The sequence below is a fragment of the Anas acuta genome, chromosome 17 (assembly GCF_963932015.1).
Source record: "Anas acuta chromosome 17, bAnaAcu1.1, whole genome shotgun sequence".
Classification (NCBI taxonomy): Eukaryota; Metazoa; Chordata; class Aves; order Anseriformes; family Anatidae; genus Anas; species Anas acuta.
In genome coordinates this window covers 5,762,638-5,786,796 of record NC_088995.1, presented here as the reverse complement: position 1 = coordinate 5,786,796, position 24,159 = coordinate 5,762,638, and the positions used below count along the sequence as shown (strand labels likewise).

Here is a 24,159-nt window from a genome sequence, read left to right as displayed (position 1 = left end):
ATTGTGCAGTTTGCTAATGGCAATCTGCGGTTTAAAAGGAAGGGGTTGCCTGTTTAAAAGAATATTGTCATGCCTTGATTGTATTTTTTTCATTAAAAATGTTTACACATTTTCTTTTTTTTTCCCTCAGTTTTGCTTTTTATTGCTCGGGAAGTTTCTTCAGAAGAAGAGGAATGCATTTCATTTGCAGAGAGCATATGTTGATTCACATGTCACATCTAGAGCTACTCTGTCAGATGTTCTGAAGTTCCTGTCGGAGACCATGCCATCATACCTGTGTACTCTCTTTGTGACTGCACCATGCTGCAGAAGGGGATCTGACTCATGCCTGCCCTGCTTGGAGACCTGTTTATGAGCACTCCTGTTTGCCATTTGAAAGTTGCTTCTTCACAAGTGTACCACATAACAATTGCAAGCTTCTCTTCCAGAGAAGCCAGTGATTTATTCCAGCCATGTCACTAGCTGAAGGGGTTTCACAGCCCTCTGACTCTGTGGACCTTTGTTAGTCACACTGAGAACTGGTGACCTACAACGTTAATGTTGAGCGTGTTGTGTTTTAAGGTTTTGAGGAAAATGCAGAGACGGCATAGCAGCAACACTGACAACGCTCCTCCTGAAAGGTAAATCTTTTCCCTTCCTTTCTCCTGAAAGGTAAATCTTTTCCCTTCCTTTTTCCTACCTTTTCCTCTCCAGGTGGCAGAGTTCTGATTTAAGCATATGGTGTGTTTCATGGTAAGTTTTAGAAGACAAAAGCTCGGAAGTGAGAAAAATGTAGACTTCCTCATCCTGTGCATGTAATGTGGCCAGGCTTTCTGCTTGGGTTTAGGGACAGATTTACTTTTCTCCTTCATGTCAGTTATTGACTGCTGCCAACAAGAGTGTTACAGGTTTGATGATCCAGTATGGCACATATGGAGACAGCCGGCTTAGTAAAGGCAGGATGTTTTAGAGCTCTAAGAGCTCTCAAAGAGCAATCCATGGCACAGTCCTGCGGGGATACTGAGTGCTATCAGTCTGAAAGGGTCAATCAGTACAAACAGAGTCTGTATATACTTCTGTTAAACAGTATTTTCTAGAGATTTAGGATGATTCTTTACGACATCCTAGAATCTGTATCTAGGTTCATGTATGTGAATAGTTAGAAGTAGAATACTGCTAATTCATTTCTGTAATTATAACATCAGCAAGGGAGGCTTGCCACTCTTGTTGTTCTGGTACTAAACACTCCCTTGTGCTTTCCCAGAGTTAGTGCTTGACTTTTTTTCTTTCTATTTTTTTTCTTCTAAAGAAGAAACTAATCTAATTACTAAGACAAAGATGGAACTAACAAATTTCATTGCTCTGGCTCAGCTGATTTTATAAGTGAAAGATCTGGATCATAAGCAGTCACTTAATATTTCTTAGTGGTTTTGCAGGTAGAGGGGAAGCTTGATGTCATGACCACTTTTACCACAGATCCATTCTTAATTTGAGGGCAAAAGAAAAGCATCTTCAACTTGTTCTGTGTGATGCCACCCAAGCCTCAGTGCAGTCTATGGGTTTTTATCAGCAGGCAAGTCTGGGCCCTGAGAAGCACATAAAATGCATTGTGCACCTGTCATATGCAATGTAGAGCTTCTTGAGACTACAAACTTGTAAGACACTTTGGTATCTGTTTGAAGAGTTAAAAATATTCAGGGTAGGTATCTGTTATTAAGTGCAAAAGATGCACAGGGTAATATCAACTGGTCTTTTTAAATACTTATTTTTCTTAACAGAGTAGATACATGTCAGTAACATCAGCTGAAGGTTTTCTAACTGTAGAATGAAATTCTTTCGCCACTGACATTGTGGTCTTCACTTTAGTTGACTTCATCAGACTCAGAATTTCATCTGTGTATATTTATTTTTAAATATGTGCCTGATTAATTCCTTCCTGCTGAAAGCATAGTCGTGTATCCTGGTAGTATTGTTGCAAACAATACTTTTGTATTTGTCTGTAACACTCAGTTCCACCCAATGTGTTTGTTATGTTCCCAGACGTAAGTACAGATCTGTCACATTATGTCCCTGTCTTGTGTATACATCCCTGAGTTGTAATGTTAGGTGTAAAATTCAAAATCTGTTGATGAATATTTTGAACCAAAGAAAGGTGTGCCAAATCTTGTTGACTTGATTCCTTGCTGGAGCCTGTGGAGAGACGTTGGGAATGGGGTGTAGCTATAAAAAGCCTTATTAGGAGTTTACCTAGTGGGAAGGTCTCTCTAGAGAGGTTTGAAGCTATCTCCAGAGTCAGATGAAAGGCAGTGCTCTGTGCCCTGTAAGATGCCTGGGGAGGTTTTTGAGCCCACGGGAGAGGGTGGGTTAAGGGCCCTGTATGTGCCTGCATGTGCTGTCTCAGCTTGTGACCACTGTTTCTAAAGTTAGACATCTCCAAGGCTTAAAACCAAGAGAGACTGGAGCTCTGCAGCATGCCCTATTTGCGAGCTATGACTCTCGCTGCACATTATTTATTCTTTACTCTTCTTTTGCAAGTTAGAGAGGTATTTGCTGTCTGCCAGGCATTTACTCCCTAGTGGTTGTTTCTACCTGTTACATATATTGTTGCCTTTCATCCAGACTTTCCACGTGTTCATTTCAGTACCACAGGGTTGAGTTCAAGTGAAGAAAGCATATATTCTTCTGGTATTAGGATGAAGATATTTAAGACTTTCTGTTGGAATTTGGCTGTAATTTATCCAACAAGCTTAGTAAAGAATCAGTGCCAGACCTAATTCTGCCCAGTGCCCAGTAAACTGAGTACCTCCATGCCCATTTTGCTGAGAATATCAAAATAAAACAATTTCTCTGTGATCCATGAACACATCCTTATTAATATTTGTTGGAACAGGGACACACAGGCAGCTTGCAACACTTCTCTTCCCCAGATGACTCTCTCATTTGTGTTATTCATCACTGGGCAAGTATTGATCATCTCTAAATAGAAGATCTTGGGGGTAGATCATTTCCCTAAGGTAGTCTGATTAATTTGTATGTATATAATGTGTCCTGGCTTGGTTGCACTGTTTAAATTTACATGTTTTTATCTATGTTTTTCTTGAAATATTGAAATCATTATTGAAGATGTTGAATTTAATGCTAGATGTGTTATATGTATGTCTCCTCCAAAAGTAAAGGGAGCGTTTGGGAACTCTGATCCTCAGATGAAGGAACTGGTGCATCTTGATCAGTGCTTTAGAAATATTCTGATCTTATTTCAGGAGTCTGGTTACTGGTCTCCATTTCTGCAGCTGTGACTTTCCAACAGCAAACAGAGTGAAAAGCATCTGTTATCTGGAGACCTACATATTCTGGCAGTGCATGAAGAACTCTTAAATGATACAGTCGGGAGTGGTCTAAAAGACCAAGAAGTTCTGTGGCATTCATTTAATCACTTTTCTTTAATCTCCTTCCACTGCAGAAACCGGAGCCAAACAGTCAGTTCTGAAACAAGCGTGGATGAAAGTGGAGTTTTTGAAAGTCTCAAGGCTGAAACTTCCTCTCCACAACAGCTGTTCTCAGGCCTGGCAGGTATCCCATCGGGTACCATCACAGCCACGCCATTCCAGTCAGGTTTGGTTCTGGGCTCTTCAGCGGGAGGTGGGGAAGTATTCATTCAGATGCCAACCCCGAGGGAGGAAGGAAGCAGTCGTACGGAAGGAGCCCCGTTTCACCACCGGCAACAGTCCCATCATTTCCACCATGGCCATCACCGGGGTTCGTCCCTGCTGCACATGGCTGGGGGGGACCGCCACGGGCATGCCGAGGAAGGCAGTGACGAACAGGCCGGGACTCCAGCCCCAGCTCTTTCAGAGTTAAAAGCTGTGATCGGTTGGCTGCAGAAGGGACTTCCCTTCATCTTGATCCTCACAGCTAAAGTTTGTTTCCAGCATAAGCTTGGTAAGCACATATCCTTTTCGGATTGTAAATGTATTAAAGGGTGGGTAGGAAGCTTTATCATGCTGTGATGCCTGATGCATATACCTCTGTGACAGCGTCTAGAGCTGGAGGTGTTCTAGCATGAAGGGGGCATACTAAAATGCATGGGATAACCAGCTCCACATCCTTTCGGCTGACTTTCAGTGCAAGCTGTTTTCATCTGTGTTGGTCCCATCTGTTTCCTCTTCTGACAAGTAGGAGATCATTTCTATACCTTTTCCTAATCTCTCCATGACATTCCTTTAGGGGCTGAGGATGTTACCAAGGCTTCCCACTCAGATGTCTCTCTCTGAGAGACAGAGAACTTACATTAGTGACTAGCAAAGGCTTCTGTGTAGCACAGAAGGTCTCAGGGGGATGAGACACTTGTACAGCTGGAACAAGGGTAGTTGTGAGAACAAGCCAAACAGCATCAGCTGTTACATCTTACAGTTGAGATCTTCAGTGTTCCTTAAAGTGTATGTCTATCCCAGATTCTTTCATGGGACTTTCAGACCCTCAGAGGTCAAGTAAAATCCACTCATCTAATCCTTCTCTTACTGTGAAGTTTTATGTGTGGCGTGTCTGAGGATCCTTACTTGTTTGGGGAGTAGTATGCTGAGATTATTGTCACAGGGAAGCCAATAATGCCTAAGTTTACACTGGTTATAGCTGCTGGTATTCCCCAAAAGAGGAATTGATTCATTTCTGCAACATCTTGCTCTTTAAACCTGGTATCCTATATGGTTTTGATAGTGTGCCCTGTCATCTAGGATATGCTGAACTGCTGCTGTAATACTGTCTTCTAGTTGACTTCTGTTTGCACAGTGCAGCCACAGCTTGCAGCACTTCTGTTCTTTTTCAGCACAGAACCTGCTGTTAGGACAGAGTTTCTGTATTTGGCTGGGTGAGTGCTCACTGCAGCAGCTTCATTTCAGTTTAGCTTGTTATTTGAATTTTGAGTCCAGTCTACCAGTTTTAGTCATTTATTTATTTTTAATTCCTAGTGCATCCAGAATATCACCCAGTAATATTATTCAAAGCTCAAGATGCTCTTACCCAATAACTTAGGACTGAAGATCCTCCTACCTGGCCTTTTGTACTCTGACAGTGTCTTTTCCTGCAGGGATTGCTGTGTGCATTGGTATGGCCAGCACGTTCGCATATGCCAATTCAACACTCCGAGAACAGGTTGCTCTGAAGGTGAGTACAGCATCTTACTCTCTTTTACTTCCAAGCGATGTTGCTCTTTGTATACAAAAATAATGTTTTTCCTGAAAATTCTTTTGCAATCTAGGGTTGAACACCATTGTATGTATACAGATCTGTCAGAACAAGAGTACTGCGACAAAATCCTCACTTCCTCTGCCTCGTTCTCCCCACTGATGCTCTCCCACAGTTTCCATTCTGCACTTTTGTGAAAATATGTTATAATAAATGCAAGGGAGAAAAAGTTGGGAAGATTGTAATCTGCCTCTGGCATTGCACTGGCAGCTTCCCTATGCCTCAGTTTCCCATTGTGTATAGCAAAGGTGCTGAAACCAATTTCACTAGTTAATAATGATATTTAATTTATTAGCATTTAGATGTTCAGCTAAAGGAGTTTGTAAATGTGTTACCTGTTAGTGTCTTTTAAATTCTCTCTTATGATATGTTTAGAATGTGAAGAAACCAGATCTTCTGATCTATCGTGATCCTGTTCAGTGTCAGCAGGATACTTCAGCAGCACTAAAAGCATAAAACAAGAATTGCTTTTTTGACAAAATGACATGGGTGGCACGAGCATATAAGTACATGTACCAGCAGCAGTAAAATAAATGTGATACAATGCTAAATGAACAGATGAACTGCACAATCGTGTAATAGATTGCTGTTGGCTTTCACTTTTCACCTCTGTCTTTCTAGCAGCATGCCCATTAATCCTTCTGCTTTAAATCTCAACCTAACATCCCTGGCTGTTGAATAGCTACAAAGAGCTATATTCTTAATAAATCAGCCTGCAAAAAAAAAAAAACAAAACTTTTTTTTTTTTTCCTCCCAAGAGTAAAATTTACTCTTCAGAATTACACAGGACCAAGACCCAGGACAAGATCGTCTGTCTTCCAGCTTCCATCTATAACATTCCTTGTGCTTTGAAATGTAAAATTCTCACTTCTTCTGACCTTTAATTATTTATTGAATCAAAAATGCATGTCATGTCATGGAACCTTCATGTATTCAGATAACATTCACGTGCTGCATATAGTGATGGGTTATGTTATATATGATTTAGCTAAGCCATCTTCTAAGTGACTGTGGATCTATCTGTAAAATTCCCATTTCACAAAGTGTCATTCCAGACAGGTGAAAGCTCAGAATTGTAGTACAATTGTATACAACATATGGAACTGACTTTTTTAACCTGTTTGTCAAGCTGTATTTTAAATATCAGGAGAACTTAGTTGTCCCAGGAAAAATCCCAACCTTGAGCATTGTGCTATGCAAGCAAGGCTATCATCTTCGCCAGTGCATTTCCATTAATTTCTCTGAAATTGCTTTATTTGAAAAGGTTAGGTGAGTGAAAGCCATTTCTGCTTTTGTTTATAATCTTTACTTCACAGCCTATTTGTGAGTCTTAGTCCTGTGTAAATAACTAATTACTGAATGCTTAATTGCATATTTGTGTCTCCTGGGTCGGTCGTGCATTTTTCAGCAGTTAGAGGCTCAGTACAACCCTTGAGACTTTGAATTTATCTTCTCTGCTTCTTTTTGTTGCTCAGGAGAAAAGATCAGTATTGGTTGTTTTCTGGATCCTGGCCTTTCTCACCGGAAACACCTTCTACTTGCTTTACACATTCAGCTCCCAGCAGCTGTACAACAGGTGAGCAAAATTTACGTTGTACACGGGAGGAAAAAGGACTTCAGGTGTCTGCTGTCTTTGTTAGATTTTTGTAAAAGCTTTCAATGGAGGAAAAGAATGTGCGTCACTTTTACCAGTGGACTGTACTCCTGTCAATAAATGACATAACCAGGTCCGAATGGGTCAGCTGTGATGATACACTACAGTTTCAGGTTGAAACATGTACACTTGCCACTTTCTCGTGTATCAAAGCAGGATGGATAGTTTTGTATAATGGAACTTCTAAATTCACATTTTGACCACTGTGACTGAAGGTAAAGAGCAGGTGTTGGAAGCAGACGAGAAATTGATCCACTGTTTTGACTTTTCATGTAATATTTTTCCTTTTCAGTCTATCCAGCTTTTAGTATGTTACTGGAGATAAAGTAGTAGTATTTTACCTCATTGCACTCAGGCTTGGAGACATTTGAGTCTGGTGTAACTAAGATAGTCTCCACTTTAAAATGCTGACTGAAGCAGTTCTCTGGTACAGAAAAGTTAGAGTCCATGGCTATGGTTTGGTGCTGTCCCTGCTCATTGTAAAGGAGGGATTAAATGACAAATAAGGAAGCAAGGATACTTAAGCAAAGGGACCTTAGCAGAATAAATAAAAAGAAACAGAGTAATTATCAAACATAGTTACTTGATAACTAGTAGTATCCAAACTACTTTAAAACCATATTGATTATCTTCCCAATTAAAATTGAAGGTGACTTAGAAATTCAGACTGAAAATATTTACTGGAAAATACACTGTGCATAATATACATCAGTTGGGCTGTGGCTAGATGTCTCTTGAGCATTTTTTTTTCTCTCATTTATTTCATTGCTTCTCAGCTTCTTCCCATAAGTGCTGTCTGTGCAGTGAAAGAGTCAAGGGCCCACAGCCCTGGTACTTTTTGGAATTGTCCCTAACGATTTTGGGTTTGATCACTGGAAAGCATTGCATGTAAATGCTTTCAGGAAGAGGAAGAGATGAAAAGTCTTGTATGCGTGGGTTAGAATGAGAGATGGTGAGCTGTGGGATAATCTGTACATGTATGTGGTTTGTGGGAGGGAGTGGAAGAGAAGAAAGAGGTATGGCAGAAAGGCATTAAGAAATTTATTTACACCACAGGAAAACAGTGGCTTTGGGAAGTAGGTTAAGGTTAAAGGGATGAATGAGCACAGTTTAAAATAAAAGATAGGTCTCCTAAAATAAAAGATTTGCAGCAATTTGGGGCCATCCTACACACTGGTTAGGGCATAGTTTATTAACTGTGAACAGTCTGAGCAATGGCTTCACTGAAGAGCCCCATTCCTGCAAGTGATGTAGTGGTGCATGGAGTGCCATGCTCCCGCTAGTGGATCTGTTGCTCTCTGTGTGGGCACCTCTGCCTGTGCACAAGGCAGGCCTGTGGAAATAGCTGCTTTGGTTTTATTTCTTTCTCATCTGTTTTTCATTTCCTAATTTATTTACTTTTTGCTTGTTTCTAGTGCACGAATAGTAGTAAAGTCTCTGATTCTGTTTCTGTTTTTAGGATTTAATTTTACCTGTTGTGCTGTGCCAGTGTTGTGAGTATTTTAAATTCATGCTCAGGCTTTTCATTCTGGGTTGGCTATCTTACCTTTCCATTTTTATTTCTTAAGTTTTTGCTTTCTGCCATTAGGCTTTGGTAGGTAAATATCCTGAACAGGAATCCTGTATTTTCAGTCTGAGTAGGGCCCAGACCTCATGCTGCTCAGGTCAGTAGTTCCTGCTACATGAAGTTGTGCTGTCCTGGACTCCCCTTCTTTAAAGGCCAAACGTTCGGCGTAGTCAATAGCATTAAGTAAGGGATGCTACCTTTCTGGAGATTTGGTTCAGGTAAGAGTTGCTAACTAACACAGGCCAGTGAGCCACTTTTGGAGCACGACCCTCCTGAAGTTCTGACCTTTCTGCCAGAGTTCTGTCTAATACAATGCTTCCTTTGTCACCCGCTTGTTTCACATGCACGAGTAGCTTTAGAGATTGCTGCCCCTGAAGTAGCTCTAGTCAGCCAGCCTCGGTGGAGAAGGACATGGTGGTCTTAAGTTGTCCGTGACTTTCCTCTTCAAAGACAACTGCTGACTGAGACTTCAAGAGAAGAACCTTCACACTCAGGCCTGAAAGAGCAAGCCTATGTACTGAAGGTGCTGTGGTTAGACCAGATGCTCTTTTCTGGTGTAGATTGTGGTTTTGAAGACTGCAGTCTCAAAAACAGATTTTGTACGTGTTTGGGTCCTGTTTTCTGATAGTGAGCAAAACTCAGTAGAAATGGGCAAGAACAGACAAAGTCAAGAGGCCCAGAGGAACTGTGGGACTAATTTGCTTGTCTTATTCCTGTTGCCCTTGAGGACTTCACTGAGGTTCAGTGGATTTTCTAGGCCTTCTTTGGCCAGCAGTGGATAGAGCTGGTATCAAGAAGCCTAAGTGACATTCTCCTCATTGGTATTTGAACCTTGTTGTCATGCCTTTTAGCCTTATATTTCTGAAACCCAACCTTGAGAGACTGGACTTCTTTGACCTGATGTGGATTGTGGGGATTACGGACTTTGTGCTGAAGTATCTCACCATTGCATTGAAATGCCTAATTGTTGCCTTGCCTAAGATCATCCTAGCTGTCAAGTCAAAGGTAAGGACCTCTTCTCTTCTGAATGTGTGGATGTTTGTCTTTGGTAATCTGATACCTTTACAACATGTACAGACAGAAATGTGTGTGGAAGGACAAAAATAAGAGAATATCTGCTAAAACTTTAGGAGAGAGTCACCTGGGTAAGTTTTGGTTTTTGAACAACTGCAGGCCTGAACAGGGATTTGGTAATGCCAGCAAGTGATTGAAGTCTAGAAAGAGAGAAGTAAACATTATTTGAGAAGGAACGAGTGTTAGCAGTGAGATAACTGCTTTGCTGGTTGACGCTGTTGTAAGTCTTGTTTTCTAAGCAGTCTGTCAATAGATGACTGAAGAACTATTTTAAGTAAACAGTTAAAATGTTTAAATACATACAAAATCATACATAGACCACGCCTAAATTTTGAAACTTTCTCTCTACACTTTCTCTCAAGTTACCGTTTCATATATATATATATATATTTTTTTTTGTTTTACTCTTCACAGACCTGTCATGCTATCCCTTCTTCCACTTAGTAGTGTCTCCATTTCAGTGGCAAAGGTAGCAATGTATAGTTGCATTTGATAAAGAAACTTTCTGGCAAGTGTTTGGATGAAAGGCACTGTATAGATGCAAGATACTATCATTAATTGCAGAAAGTCTCAGGCAGGGCACTTAAGGGGATATCTAAACTGGGAATAGTTTTGCTTACAAATGACATGGGTGGCAGGGGAGTTGAGCAGTTTGTTCCTGCACAGCAGGGCTATTTGAGATGGTTATTAATTTATTTCTGGCGAATGTCCAGGTGCTTTTTTTCTTCTATTATTATTATTTTATTTTGGGAGATTAATGTGCTAGGTCAGAGCATAATCCAGCCTGGGGAGGGGAGGAAAAAGTGATGTGAATAGTCTTCCCAAGATAAATTGCAGCATTGGAAAAGGTTCACAGCCTTTGCTTGCTTGTCTGAGAGCTATCCCAAGTACTCATTAATCCTTGTCGGGAGAGAAGAAAGAGAAGGGGTCTTTATTTGCAGCTACAGTGGGAGGCTGGTAAGATCACATCTGTCACAGGCCTATAATGACTCAGAGCACAGATGCTTCATTTTTAATACCTTTTTCTGGATAGCAATATTTCTCACTTTTTTTAAGTCTCTTTTTGTCTTAGGATGTTGTTGATGGTCTCACTGTCCCTTGACATCTGAGACTGTTGTTACCTACTGCTATGGATCTGGATTTATTTTTTATCCCACCCTCCACAATGCATCCATTAAGCCAACTAGGGATGAGATCTGGTGTAACAAATTAAGTAAGATCAAACTAGGATGGGAGAGCTCCAAGAGAACCCCAGGATGCTATGGAAATTGTAATTGGTAACCATGTAGCTGAGCTCTTTCCCTGAGTCTGATGACCTACCTTACTTCTACAGGCTAGCACAATGCTACACACGATTTTTCAGATGATTAGTTTTTTTAAAAAATATATATATATATATATTTTCTGAGTTTAAACAGTTCTGTTGCACTTCAGACATTAACTTGACCAAATTCTTACCAAGGTATTTGCCATCTGCTGTCTTAATGTTTGCCAAAGTTCCTTTTTTCCTCCCCAAATACTTGTAGTAGCATTTCTGCTTGAAGCCTTGTCTGTAGCTTTTGAATTTCTGGGTGCCTGTTGCTTAATCATAGCAGGTAACAAGCTTTTGGAGAAATAAATTGAATTTGTAGGGTAGAGATATAAGTTTTTTTTTTGTTTTGTTTTGTTTCCAGGAAATATTTTTGTTGTTGTTTTTCCTGTGGATAAAACTAGTTGGAACAGCAACCTCTAGCTCCTTATAATACAGGTCCTGAAGAGGAGCCTGGTGCTCTGCCAGGGACAGAGTTCTTCACAGCTGTGAAGGGCTTAGGGGTATTTAATCTTGAATTTCCTTGCAGTACCTTCTTGCTGGCAGTAGATGATAAAACTTGCCAATGGCTGGGATATCAGGGTCTCTGATCAACTCTGAGTAGGCCAAGATATTCCTTGTTTGGGAAGTTCAAAGGCACTTCCAAAGCTAGTCTGGATTTTCATACTGCTACTTGAGATTCTAGTCTTCTCTGTTACATGGCTTTCACTGATGCTTGTGTAGTCTTTCTAGTGTGAAGCGTCACCTCAGAATGGCCTTCTCTTATAGCTCATAACTCACCATATCCATTGTGATTGAAGCAAGATCAGATTCTTTCTTTTAAACATTGAAGCCTTCATATATCCAGTCTTCTGTGTAGAAGAAACAAACCCAAATGAGTCTTTTCTCAGATAGTCATTCATTCCAGAACTTTGATTTTATTATTGTTCTCTGCTGGGCTGTCTTTGGTGTTTCTTTAATTGCACCCTCAGGTTTTCCAGACCATTTCTCTAGTCTGTCAAGATGATTTTTGAATTATAATTCTTCTTCCCAATGTGTTTCCTACTTTAGTGTGAACTGCACATTTGATAACGATGGAACAGAGTAGGCTTAAGGTCATTCATGAAAATAGCGAGTAGTACCGAACTCCACTTAGCTCAGATGCCTTTTTTCATTTTGACAGTGAACACATGAAAAACGTGGGCTAGCACACTCAGTTCTCCCAGTCTGAAGTACCGGTGTCATGTACTTTTAGTATGGCCCCATCACATCAAGAGCCATCTTGTATCCAGTACACATTTAAAAGGAAAAAGCAAAGAGGCTTCCCATCAGCAATGGAAGTGAGGTTTACTAAAGCCTGATCCAATGCTATAACTGAGAAAAAAGCAAGCTAACATTAAAAGGTAGAATCTCTTTGATTTGCTTTTTCAGTCTGAATACAGGCAGCAGTACACATTGTTTGGGGCCAAAAAATGGTTGTCAGGAACCAAAATTATACTCAGTGCTAGAATATGAAGCATGAAGACTGCTATGTCTACCCATAGTTTTCCAAGCTTGAATAGCTCAGAAATGGAATATCTTTGCAGGCAGCCCAACCAACGAATGAGGGAAGATCAAAAATTTAAGAAAATCCCAGAGTTTCTTAGGTTCTAAACTAGCCTGGAAAAACAGAGGTGCCAAGAGAATCTGAGACTGCAATCAGGATGGAAGGCAGGGAAAGAGCGGCTTGTGCATGGGGGGAGAAAAGCAGCAGAAAAAGGAAGGCAACCCAAATCAGTGTGATCTTGTACCTTTGCGGTCAGAGGGAGACTGTGGGAGAAGGAGCATGCCTGTGGCTAAAGATGTCCCTTCCTCCCCCATGAGCTTCAGCATACCCTTCAAAGCTGGGTACAAGTCTTAATAGCAGCTGGGCTCATAATTTCTTTGGTAGAGGGGCTTGGCTCCCACCCTGCATGTTGAAGGCTCTCCATCAAAAACAGCAAATAAGATCATTTGGTTCAATATAAAATGAATTAAAGTAAATTAAACTGCAGGAGCCATGTGGCCTGCAGAGGCCTCCATTGTTGTGCACACATAAATGGCAGCTTTTCATTTTCACTGCTAAGAAATGACAGCTTGAGAGGGGTGGAATTAAAAATAAGGAAATAAATAATAAAAAGACATTTGCCAAAGATTTCCCTTTAGGAAATCCCAGGTGCCTGTAAGTCTCCCATCCCCTCCTCATGCTGCTGTCAGTAATCTAAGCTGATATCCTGAGGAATGGAGTGAGACATGGGGGAGGGAGTAGAGAAGGAAAACCAAAAGAACTATGTAAGAACCTTGGATATACAGGAGAGAAAGGCACATACCAAGGACACACTTTTCCAGTAATCTTAATGGTTGGTGCGTAAAAAAAGCCCTGAGTAAGAATTTTCTTTGCGTATTCAGTACAGGTGTGCAGCCAAGCTACAACACCAAGGAATCCCAGAGCTCCATTCCTAGAAAGTTGAAAATTTGTAAGGCAAATATCATTTGTTGAAAATGTAGCATGAAGTTGCTATTTGAATAAATACTCAAGAGTTTTTGTTTGAAAAGTGGATCTAGACATTGCAGATTAGTTTTTCTGAAGTCTGCAGTGATACTGGCATTACTCATGAAGTTTTTTCTGAATGCTGTGAAGTTGCATTAGTAGCAAGTGTACAAATTAGCATTATTGACTGCTCACTGCATCTATGGAAATAGTTGCTTGTTCTCTTATTTGTTTTGTTTTTAGTACTATCTCAGCAAATCCAGTTGGGGAGTACTTCATTTGTGTGTGACAGCCATTCTTTACAGTTGGACTTAAGACTAAATACTGTTTTCAGGTGCACCCCATGTTTTCTAGCATGGAATGCTTACAGCTGTACCATGGAAACTAGCACATTAAGCTTTCCATATTCCTTCTGAAGCTTCATTTTGGACATGACAGAAATATCGGATTATCTTCTGAACAAGAGAATATGATCATTCAACTGAAGCAAATCTTAAAGAATCTTAAAGCAATATATAACCATGCAGCTGATCTGTAGTAACTTCATTCTGAGTCTGAAGCTAGTAAGGCTTAATTCTAAGTACCCCCACTGTTCTTCCACATTAGAACGGTGCATGAGCATGAGTTACTTCAGTTATCATGTTTCTTTCTCAGTGCACAGACAGTTACTGTAAGGAGAATGAGCACCTACCTTACAGAGTTTAGGAATTTTCTGCAGCCTGCCTCCATCTTCTGTCAGAGCTCAGCATCACAGGATACCACAGTTCAAAATCATGGGACCCTGCCTCTGGCTGGTCAGACTGACCCATTCTTCATCACACAGTAAGTTGGACAAACAACTTGCACGTGCAGAGGTTTTATGTTCCTCGAGCAACCAGCTCATCTTGCACACAGTATTCATGTAGAACAATCCATCGCATAGAACAGGTCCATCATGATGGCTCATGGAGGAGGGCATGTTGGAGCAGCTTGCAATTCCTGTAGGCTTCAGCCTCTTCCAGAAGTCTTATATTAAGAGAAGATGCCAGAAGGGGGTTGAGTTAGTTGCAATGGTGATAGCAACAGCCTTCTCCGAATGTCCTGGCAGCCCCTCTTTCATCATAGCACTGGATATGTATCAGTCATTTAACAAGAAGGTGACTAGTATATTTTTTCATCCTGAGGTGGAAAAAAGAGTCACTTGGAGTATTTGAGGCCTCCAAATGCTGCTAATGAAAAATATGGGAGCATTAAAACAAGGCACATGAGCACGGGGAATTGGTACATAAATGATGTGTTACAAAAAATGTCAGTAAGATTTATTAATTAATCTTAATCTTCTCCAACAGTGTAGGTAAATTGGTGTTTCTAGATAGGTGACAATAGATAGGCCTATCCTCTTGGATGCTCTCTGGGGGAAACTCACTCAAATGATTCACTCTTCTTGTAGAATAATCTGAGCCTTGATCCTGTAGACCATAGGAACTGTATGAGGGTTCTGTAGAGGCTTTTCCCTCTTTCAGCGTACAGCAGGTGTGGCATCCCAGAGATTAAAGTAAGGGATTAAAGAAGAACTAACTAAAGCATACAACTAAGTTCTGAAGAACTGGGGCTCTTTCCCATCCCTCTCACTACCAGGCATTGAAATTCATAGCTACTAATATTTTTTAAAAAGAAACACTGCTCTTAACTGCCTTCAGATTTTAACTTTCCAGTGAAAGTGATCTAAGGTATAACTTTCAGAAGCACTGCACTAACTATAAAATCTCACAGTCCCTCTAGTCCCACCTTTAAATTGCTTCTCAGTTTGCAGACAGCACACTGGAGGGAAGGGATCCCATCCAGAGGGACCTGGACAGGCCTGTGCAACCTTATTAGGTTCAGCAAGGCTAAGTGCAAGGTGCCACATCTGGGCCAGGTCATCCCAAGCACAAATCCAGGCTGGGCAGAGAATGGATTGAGAGAAGCCCAGAGGAGAAGGACCTGGGGGTGTTGGTTGATGAGAAGCTCCACGTGAGCCAGGTCTGTGCACTTGCAGCCCAGAAAGCCAACCGTACACTGGGCTGGACCAAAAGCAGCGTGGCCAGCAGGGCGAGGGAGGTGATTCGCCCCTTCTGCTCTGCTCTCATGAGACCCCACCTGGAGCCCTACATTCAGCCCAGGGCCCCCAGCACAAGAAGGACATGGACCTGTTGAAGAGAACCCAGAGGAGGCCACAAGCATGATTAAAGGGCTGGAGCAGCTCTCCTACAGAAACAGGCTGAGGGAGCTGGGGTTGTTCAGCCTGGAAAAGACGGGGTTCCAGGGAGGCCTTACAGTGGTCTTCCAGTACCTAAAGGGGGCTACAGGAAAGCTGGGGAGGGACTCATTGTCAGGGGATATTGAGACAGGACAAGGAGTAATGGCCTTAAACTGAAAGAGGATAGATTTAGATGAGATATAATGAAGAAACTCTTTCCTATGAGGGCGGTGAGGCACTGGAACAGGCTGCCCAGAGAAGCTGTGGATGCCCCATTCCTGGAAGTGTTCAAGGCCAGGCTGGATGGGGCTTTGGGCAACCTGACCTAATGGGTGACATTCCTGCCCTTGGCAGGAAAGGTCAGAACTGGATGGACTTTAAGGTTTTTCCAACCCAAGCTATTCCATGATTCAATGATTTCCACCAGCACCCTCTGTGCCACAGTGCTGTTTATTGCTCCTACCCAACACTTTCTGATATTGGCAGTGTGACCTGAAATCTCAGCAGAGCCTGCTCTCCTCTGATCCAAATTGCCAGCAGGTCTCAGTTTTTCTAGCATCTTCCTGTTTCAGTATATGTCCTAATGCTGCTGGCAGCAGAACAAGTGAGACTTGGAACTTCCCTTGAGTGCTAATCACAACTTACAGTTGCCTCATTGCAACTTGTCTCACTTCTTACATCCCATTTTAATTCTGCTGTGTAAAACCTTAGCATGCCGTTCTCCATTTCCTTCTGTGAGGCACATGCATGCTTTTACAAAGCTTTATGTTAAATAAGACTACAACATCAATACTCAGGCTTTGTGGAAATTAGCATTGCTTCTGCAGCTGTAATTTGCCCCCTTTTGGTGCTGCATATGTTGCAATTCATTTTTTAATTACGTGATTTTATGTTATTTTTCTGTAAGACCTCTTCATCCATCACCAAACATGGTATACTGTGCCCCACAGATGGAGCAAGGTGGTATATTGAAAGAAGCTGGTGTAGAAACTGGAAAGCATGTAGAGAACAAAGAGACCATTGGAAGAAGAAAAACACTCTATAGGTTAAAGTTGAATGCTACACTGGAGAATTAAATTCCATCTTTTTCTTTGCCAAATAATTCCTATGTGATTGTAGGAAAGCCATGTACAGCTGCAAACTGAAGTCAGTGGTTTTAAAGGTAATGTGATCTATTAAACTGAATATATTAAAAACTCTAATCCCAGACATCTCAGGTTGAACACCAAAACCAACCTTACCCTTCCTGTGTCTCAAGTTTTCATTTAGAAAATGCAAATAATAGCTGTCCCTTATGTCAGCCAGCGATGCAAAAAAAAGTTTTTGAAAGTCTTATACTATAGTGGTAACGTCATAAAAAAAGACTCAGGGATCTTTAGTAATTCTCTCCTTAGAGCTTGAATAGCATGAAGTGATAAGATGCAATTTGCCATCATCTAATGTGTGTATAACAAAAGAGTAAAGTCACATGCTTAATGAGTACCACTCACCTTCTGTGAAAATGGTGGTCACATTGTTAAAGACTATAACACTGCATCTACAGAAGGAAGATTGAGATTATATGAAAATCCTGAATTCTGCTCTTCCAAAATAAGTGCTAGATTTAAAGTACGGAAATTGTCTTTTAATATCATTGAGGTAGATGAAAAAGGAGGGTTACGCAAGTCACTGACTTAGTTTTTAAACAAAGCATTCTGTAAAAAAACACAAATCTCACCATGTGGCATCACATGGCTCAGCAGCAGCATTGGTAATAATTAGATCCACAGCACAGTCCTTCGCTGCTTGTGATAATGAAGTGTTTGACAGCAGTAAGCTGACAGCTTTCGCAGTAACTGACCCTACAGAGGTTCAGCAGTGTACTTTCATTTTACTCCGGCTTAATTCCAACCTGTTGCAAGGGCTTAATGAGACCAAAGCCAAGGCTTGTTCTGGTATCCGACTCTACCCAACAGAGAACTATAGTTTCAGTTAATACCCTGTTTAGTCTGTGTAGTCCAGTGTGATGAAATGCTTGCTCAAGGACTGGGACCTACGCAAATCAGACACGCATCACACTCTGCAGAGTGCCTAGGTTTGCATTGATTTTTATGAAATACGAAAAGTCACCCAACAGAAGCAGCCCTTGACTTATCTCAAGTTGTTCCAAATCAGAGGTCCACAGGAGAAATAATTGTAGTCATGCTTAATATGAAAGTTCTTCCAAATGTGGATGAGAACTAGCTGAAATGCTTTAGGTTGAAGCTCTTGAATGCAGTTGAAAGCAGGTTAAAACAAGTATTTAGCTTGAAAAACTTCAGTCTAGGAAGCCAAGATACAGTAAAGCTGGAGAACAGAAGACAGAAAGGAGTATAGGGTGCATTTACAAATGATGGGTGCTGCTAACAGTGAGTTACTGCTGTTAGAAAGCTAAATTCTGCTGATGAAATTGTAGGTTACAACCTTGTTTTCTAAGCTTCTGGCTCAGAAGACCCCATTTATTCCTGGCACAGCCCTTTGCAGAACTACTTCTGATTTTCTAGGCACTTTTCCTAGCTTAAAAAAGGGCTGGTGTTGCACTGACATGCCTGACAAGCCTTATTTTTGTAAGCATTTACTGGAGCTCTAGTTCTCTTTTAAATGCTGCTCAGCTGTCCTTGTATTGCTTCCTTCCTCCTGGCTGTAATCACTCTAAGGTTATCAAAAGACCTCTCCTAAATGGTCAAGTGGGTGGTGGTAATAGACTGGATGGAAGGATGCCTCAACTGAAAGGTTTAGCTGCACTGCTGTGAGGGTGTTAATTATCTAGCTGCTAAGAAATCCCAGTATCTTGCAGTTACCAATGAAAACAAGGTTTGCATCATAACAAAAAGGAATTTGGAAAGCTCCATAAAGGTGGGGAAATTTTGTGGCTAAAAAGAATTGAAATTTGTTACTTGCTGCACATTCATTTTAGAGCCCCCACTCTTCCACTGCTGATTCTGCAGCCTGTGGCCCACCTTTCCTTACACTGTGCTGTGGGCTCCAGTGTTTCAGTGTGTCAGTGCTTTGAGTTAGAAGGGTTTCAGCTTTGCCCTGATTTCAGGCTTCAGAGGAAGGAGCTCACAGACACCCCGCATGCTGGATCCAGAAGTTCCATCTGATGCAATGAGAGAGTAAGCACTGACCTGTCCTAGCCCAGCCTGCTGGGGAAGAGAGGCTAAGTAAAAGCTGAGTGAGAGCCTGTTGGGAGGAAGGAGTCAGAAAGCAAGCAGCTTGCTGCCTCTAGCTTGCTGGTAGCTTTCATCAGAGCTGGCTGAGGAGGGGGAGGTGGAGAGCTGCCTGCGTGAAGGGAAGGAAGTGACAGCGTAGTCATTAGCAGACTGCGACCCTCTGTCACAAGGGCTCCAGAAATAAACGATGATTGTATTGAAGCACGAGGCTGGATAGAGCCCTCTGTGCTAATTTAATAAATTGCTTGCATTTAGGACCCCAGATTGGTGCTGTTACATTTTTGCTATGTGATGCCACCTGGGATTAGCAAGGAGGAGGGGATTGGGGGGGAGAGGAAGAAAGCAGCCCAGGTCCGTTAGCAACTGCTGGTGTGACCTCACTCCTTGTCCCGGGGGGGATATGAGATCATGAGAATGCCAGAGCTCTCTGAAGGATTCGATTTGCTCGGTACGGCAGGATGGCCTGCCGAGTGATCTCATCTCTGAGACCCAGGGGAAGGGCGCTGGCTGCCGCTAGCCTCGCGGACCGGGGAGGACTTAATCCCCTCTCCAAATCTCACCAATTAACAACTGACCCGTGATGACATCACTGATGACAAAGCTAACTAGGACAACACAGCAAAATTCCAGGGGAATTTCCCCTTCTCCCTGATCTTATCAAATAAAAGAATTTTGACATATCGAAAAAAAATCAGTCTGGATAATGTCATTGCAGTTTAAGTATAGTTCTGACTCACAGCTTGCCCTGACCTACTCCACTGTCACTGTTCTTTTAAACCATGTGGGGCAGAACAAATACCTTCCTTGACCTTAGATTAGGTAGCCTTATTTAGCCAGTTTGTTGATCCTAGTTTTAGGTGCCTTGTTGTAGGAAAATTTCAGTTGTACCCCATGGTTGTGGTAAGTCAGGAGGGATTTTACTACCTTGCAGGTGGCCTTCAAGGAAAGCAAGCTTTCTAATTGGAGTGAACACCAGAATGGCAAGAACAGCTTTGGCAAGGATTTGCAAAGGATGTGATCACGTCTTTGAGTCTTTTGCAGGAAACATTCCCACCAGTGTGCTTCACACAAACACTTTTCTTCCATAAGGTCCTCAGAAAGGTTTGGCATCTCTGAGTTTAAAATACCCTGATGGTTTTTCAGAGCCAGCCTTATCTGTGTACTGTAAACACTCCAACACTAGAGTAGAAGGGGAAGGACATTGGGAAATAGGTAATTAATTTGATTTCTTGGGTGATCTACAATGTTGTCAGGAATACCAGTGTCATCTTACATTTAAATCCCTGTACCTTCAGAAGATGTATAGCATGTGAAAGACCTCATTTGCATTCCCTTCCTCGTTATTTATAGTATCTACATATTAATCCCTGAAAATCTTAACCTCTACTGCTAACACGCTGCAGCACTGTACAGATATGCAAAGAGGTATATATCCATAACCTGCTCTAAAAGTTTGTGACTCAGAAGTTTAAAACAATGGCTGGATAAGGCAAAGAACAAGAGGAACACAGTGACAGCAAAGAAACAGTGATATAGGTTATCCTTTCGAGCTACTGGATGGCTGCAAAGAAAAATGCATCTTATGAATACACTGGTCTTTGCACCATTTAACAGAGCGCATAGATAGACAATGAACACAAGTCCTATAAACTTCAAGCCCTGCACCTGTTAAATGCTCTTTTGATTTCCTGATAGTAACCATCTATCACTTTTTTTAAAGGGAAAGTTTTATTTGGTTATTGAAGAGCTGAGCCAGTTGTTCCGATCCCTTGTCCCCATCCAATTGTGGTATAAATACATCATGGGAGATGACCCATCCAGCAGCTACTTCCTAGGAGGGATTCTGATCATCCTGTATAGCCTCTGCAAGGTGAGTACCACCTCAGTTAGTATCTGTAGCAAGATCAGAGCAAGAAGCACAGCTGAGGGGAATAAATACACCTTTAAATTGTTGCCATCACTACTTAGGAAGGAAAGCTGCAGCTACTGAGGACACCCTGTGCTTCAGTTGTCAAAATATTTTGCTTTACCACTATGTGGGCATTGGTGAGCTAGAGAAAGATGTGTGATTGCTCATGCAGTGTTGCATCAGGCTGATGAAGTCATTGCTGTTTTCTAATCCCTTTCTATAAAGGCTAGAAGAGAATGGGAGTGGAGCCTTGGGGGACCAGTATCAGAAGAGAGGTTGGCTATCTCCAGACTTCTAGAGTCAGCACTAAAAGGAGGGTTGCAGCATTATATGTTTCTAAGTCTCTATCTTTTGAGGCAGAATAGGTACTCTGTCATTCACAGTACTGAGTGCAGCAGGCAGAGTAAGGGACTTCCAAGTCCTGCCTAGATAAAACAGGTAGTTCTGGCCACAGTTTAGGTCCTGGTGTGGTTGAGACAAGTCCAGGATCTCAGTGACAAATACCGTTGACATTTGCTCAAAAGCAAGGAGTTAAAAAAAAAATACAGAGTCTGCCTGTAAAATTGTAAATGAATAGGTGTGACTGACTAAGACAAGTCACAAATGTGAGCTCTAGAAACAGCTGTATTTCTAATTATGTGTATTCGGCTCTGCTATTCGGGTTGCTATCTTTTGTTTAGTTATGGCTGAACTGGAAACTAATATTCCTGCCCTAGGCAGAGCAGTAGCTGAAGCAAAAGATAGATCTGTAATCCATTCCTCTGAGAAAGCTCTGAGAAAGGCCAAGTGAGTCTAGCTTGCTGCACCTCTGATGCTTGTCTCACCCTAGAAGAAAGGGACTGGGAGGACTGAAGAACTGAGAGAAAATATCTCATCTGGAAAGAGCTCCAAGAGGCTAATGGGTTACCGAACCATGTAAAGTCAAACTACAGTTCTTATCTGAGATATGCCTGTATATGTACAGAAATGGGGCATATAAACCCTGCTGTAGAGGAATTTAGAGCTTTTATAGAGATAAGCAGAGGAGGTCATAGGAAGCAAGATGGTCACAGACCCATTGCAGCCAAGTCAAGCCAGAAACAGAGCACTGCCAGAATAACAGGCATACAAAACTAGTGTGGTTCCCCACACACTCATCCTTACTCTTAGCTACGTATTTCCTGTTCTGAGATACAGGAGAGGATTTTTGCCCCTTTCAAAAATATTATTGTCTGAATCTCTTCTGGAGAACAGTATCCCACCCTTGCATGCCCTTCTGGCCTTGTGGGGGTCAAGGAAGGCAGATCACAAACCAAGGGCAGACTTCAGGTGATCTTTCTGGCATCCCTTCTTGTGAAAAGGAAGGAACACCTGCAGAAGGGATGCTTACCTGCAGTTCTACATGCTGTCTGTTGCATCTGGAGAAATCACCACAGTGTCAAGGAGTAGTGGGGAGCCAGCTGCTCCCTGGGAAAAAGGGAGCTGAGCAGAACACAGGTGGCAGGATAATGGCCTCACTGGCCAGGTCTGAAGAGCCCAAACCTTCAGGTAAATAGTTTGCAGTGAAGCAGGTACAAGATAACAGCAGGAAGTTAATCCACAGGCCATGATCAGAGGAAGGCAACCAGGGTCAGACATAGTCCCGTGACTGCTGGGTGTAGCCATAGTAATGAGACAAGCCCATGGTCAAGGTTGGAAGCTACTCTATGGGTTGATAAGCCAAGATAATTAGAACCTGTAGGTAAGTACACTTACAGCTAAACTGGAAACTAACATTCCTATAGTACAGCTTAAAGAGAAACTGAAGCTACAGAGCTGAGCTTAAATAGAGCTCCTGAGCCCATGGGCAGGGTATGTGGGGCGGAGACCCTAGGTGAAGTTCATCAGAACCATGAAGGCATATTAATGCACTCAGGACCCTTATGCACAGGTACAAGCAGTCCTGTATGGATTGGTTTGGTGCTTTCTCTATTGTCCAGGAATATTACTGTCCTATGTTGGTGTGTAGCAGTAACTTGGCACCACAGCTGTGTATGGGTTAGGGTTAGACCTGTCCCTGTTGGAGACTTTGCTTGGAAGTGAGAGAGAGAAAAGCAGGAGTAATGGGAGCTCACTCTTCCAAAGCAGGTCATGAAATACTAGGTGTGAGCACCCCATCTACTATCACAAGAGCTGCAGGTCTAATTCCTTGCCTGAGACATAGAAAATATACCCAAAGGAGTCCACATTAGCAAAGCCACAAACCACATTAGAAAAACCACAGAAGCCAATTTGGCACTCAGACCTTCTGTGCTTCTGGCAAACATCCAGGGCTTAGCTAGGGCTGCATCCCCTCTCCCCACACAAAGAGCAGACTTGGCTTTCCAAAGACTGCGTATAGTGCAGCTGGTGGGAGCTGTCTTGGTGTCTCTGATGTGAACCTCTGATTTCGGCAAAGAAATCCCAGATGTTCATAAGTAGGGGCATCCAGGTCTTATACTTCCCCGTCCTGGACAGAAGCCTTTGACTGAGGGTAGGAGTGGTAATGATGGGAAGAAAATGACTGAGTGGGGTAACAGTAGGTGTTTGCTTTGTTCAGGCTGTGAGTTGAACCCTACCTCAGACACATGCTCTTCAGCATAGTTAGAAGGGGGGTGATGGCAATTAATTCTACAGTAGCTCTTCCGTTGACAAGAGAGCAGGCACTGAACCCAGCTGTTGCAGTCCTATTGCTAGAAAGACAACTGATGCAACATAGTCTTCAGTGCATGGGGAGATAAAGGGATGTTAAAGGAACTAGTGAAACATGCATTTAGGGGGGTACAGGAAAGTCCAGGGGAAATAAAGTTGAAGGGGGGGAATGGGCTGGGAGAATCAGAGATATCAGAACCAGGGGAAAGGTGTTAAAAGTCCTGTTATAAGCAAAGCAACCAGAAAAAGCTGTGAACTGTACTGTGGGAGAGAGCTGATCCCTGCCCGTGTTAGAAGATAAAAAGTCTGTAGCAGTCGGCAGCCTCAAGTGCTAGTTGCTGACTGGAAGCATTACTGGAAGGACCCTGGGAGCCTTTTACATGCTGACTGGAAGCATTATTGGTGCCTTCATTTGATTCCACGTCTATTGCACGATGATCTCATTGGCATTCCCTGCAGTGAGCCCACTTAATCATGCTAGAAAAAAAAATAGAAAGCCAACCCCAGGCATTTTGGTGCCTCTGTACTGTAAGTCCACTACAACTCTGCGTATTCTGCACCGCGTCTTCCCCTGCCCTCCAGGCTGCTCCTCACTCAGGTTAGAAATGGAAAGGTCCCGTTATGTCATCTGGCCCTTTTCCCAACTAATGCAGGGCTGTTCTTTGCCCAATCATTTCTTTCTATCTTGTCTAGTTCATAGTATCTTTCTCTCTGCATCCTGCCAGCAGACAGGGAAGATGGCAAATTGGATTAGGTTTCCAAGCCGTTTTCCCTTTTAGTAGTATTACTCTGTCCTCACTTTAAGGATGCTGCGTGTCTGCTCTCTTGCTGAGCCCCCAGATATTTGGAGGAAGTTTATCATCTTTTCCCCACGCTTTGG

General features: G+C 42.2%; 1 protein-coding gene and 1 long non-coding RNA gene across 13 annotated transcripts in view; one reads left to right on the top strand and one right to left on the bottom strand.

Moving 5' to 3' along the window:
• RNFT2 (ring finger protein, transmembrane 2) overlaps positions 1–24,159 on the top strand; it is a 39,494-nt gene that overhangs the window by 2,533 nt on the left and 12,802 nt on the right. For 11 of the 12 annotated variants that reach the window (XR_011102066.1, XR_011102065.1, XR_011102064.1 and 8 more), the window contains exons 3-8: positions 131–620; positions 3,440–3,918; positions 5,063–5,139; positions 6,696–6,796; positions 9,293–9,446; positions 20,442–20,591. Coding sequence is in view for 2 of the 12 variants with exons in the window: in XM_068701089.1 (XP_068557190.1) it covers positions 538–620; positions 3,440–3,918; positions 5,063–5,139; positions 6,696–6,796; positions 9,293–9,446; positions 20,442–20,591 (1,044 nt within the window). In the remaining 10 variants the exon portion in view is untranslated. The remainder of the gene's footprint in view (positions 1–130; positions 621–3,439; positions 3,919–5,062; positions 5,140–6,695; positions 6,797–9,292; positions 9,447–20,441; positions 20,592–24,159) is intronic. The other variant, XM_068701090.1, reaches the window with a different exon arrangement.
• LOC137865740 (uncharacterized) lies at positions 11,013–22,390 on the bottom strand. The gene is made up of 2 exons (XR_011102067.1): positions 22,000–22,390; positions 11,013–14,470 (listed from the first exon to the last, which is right to left on the bottom strand). It is a non-coding gene; the product is annotated as an uncharacterized lncRNA (long non-coding RNA).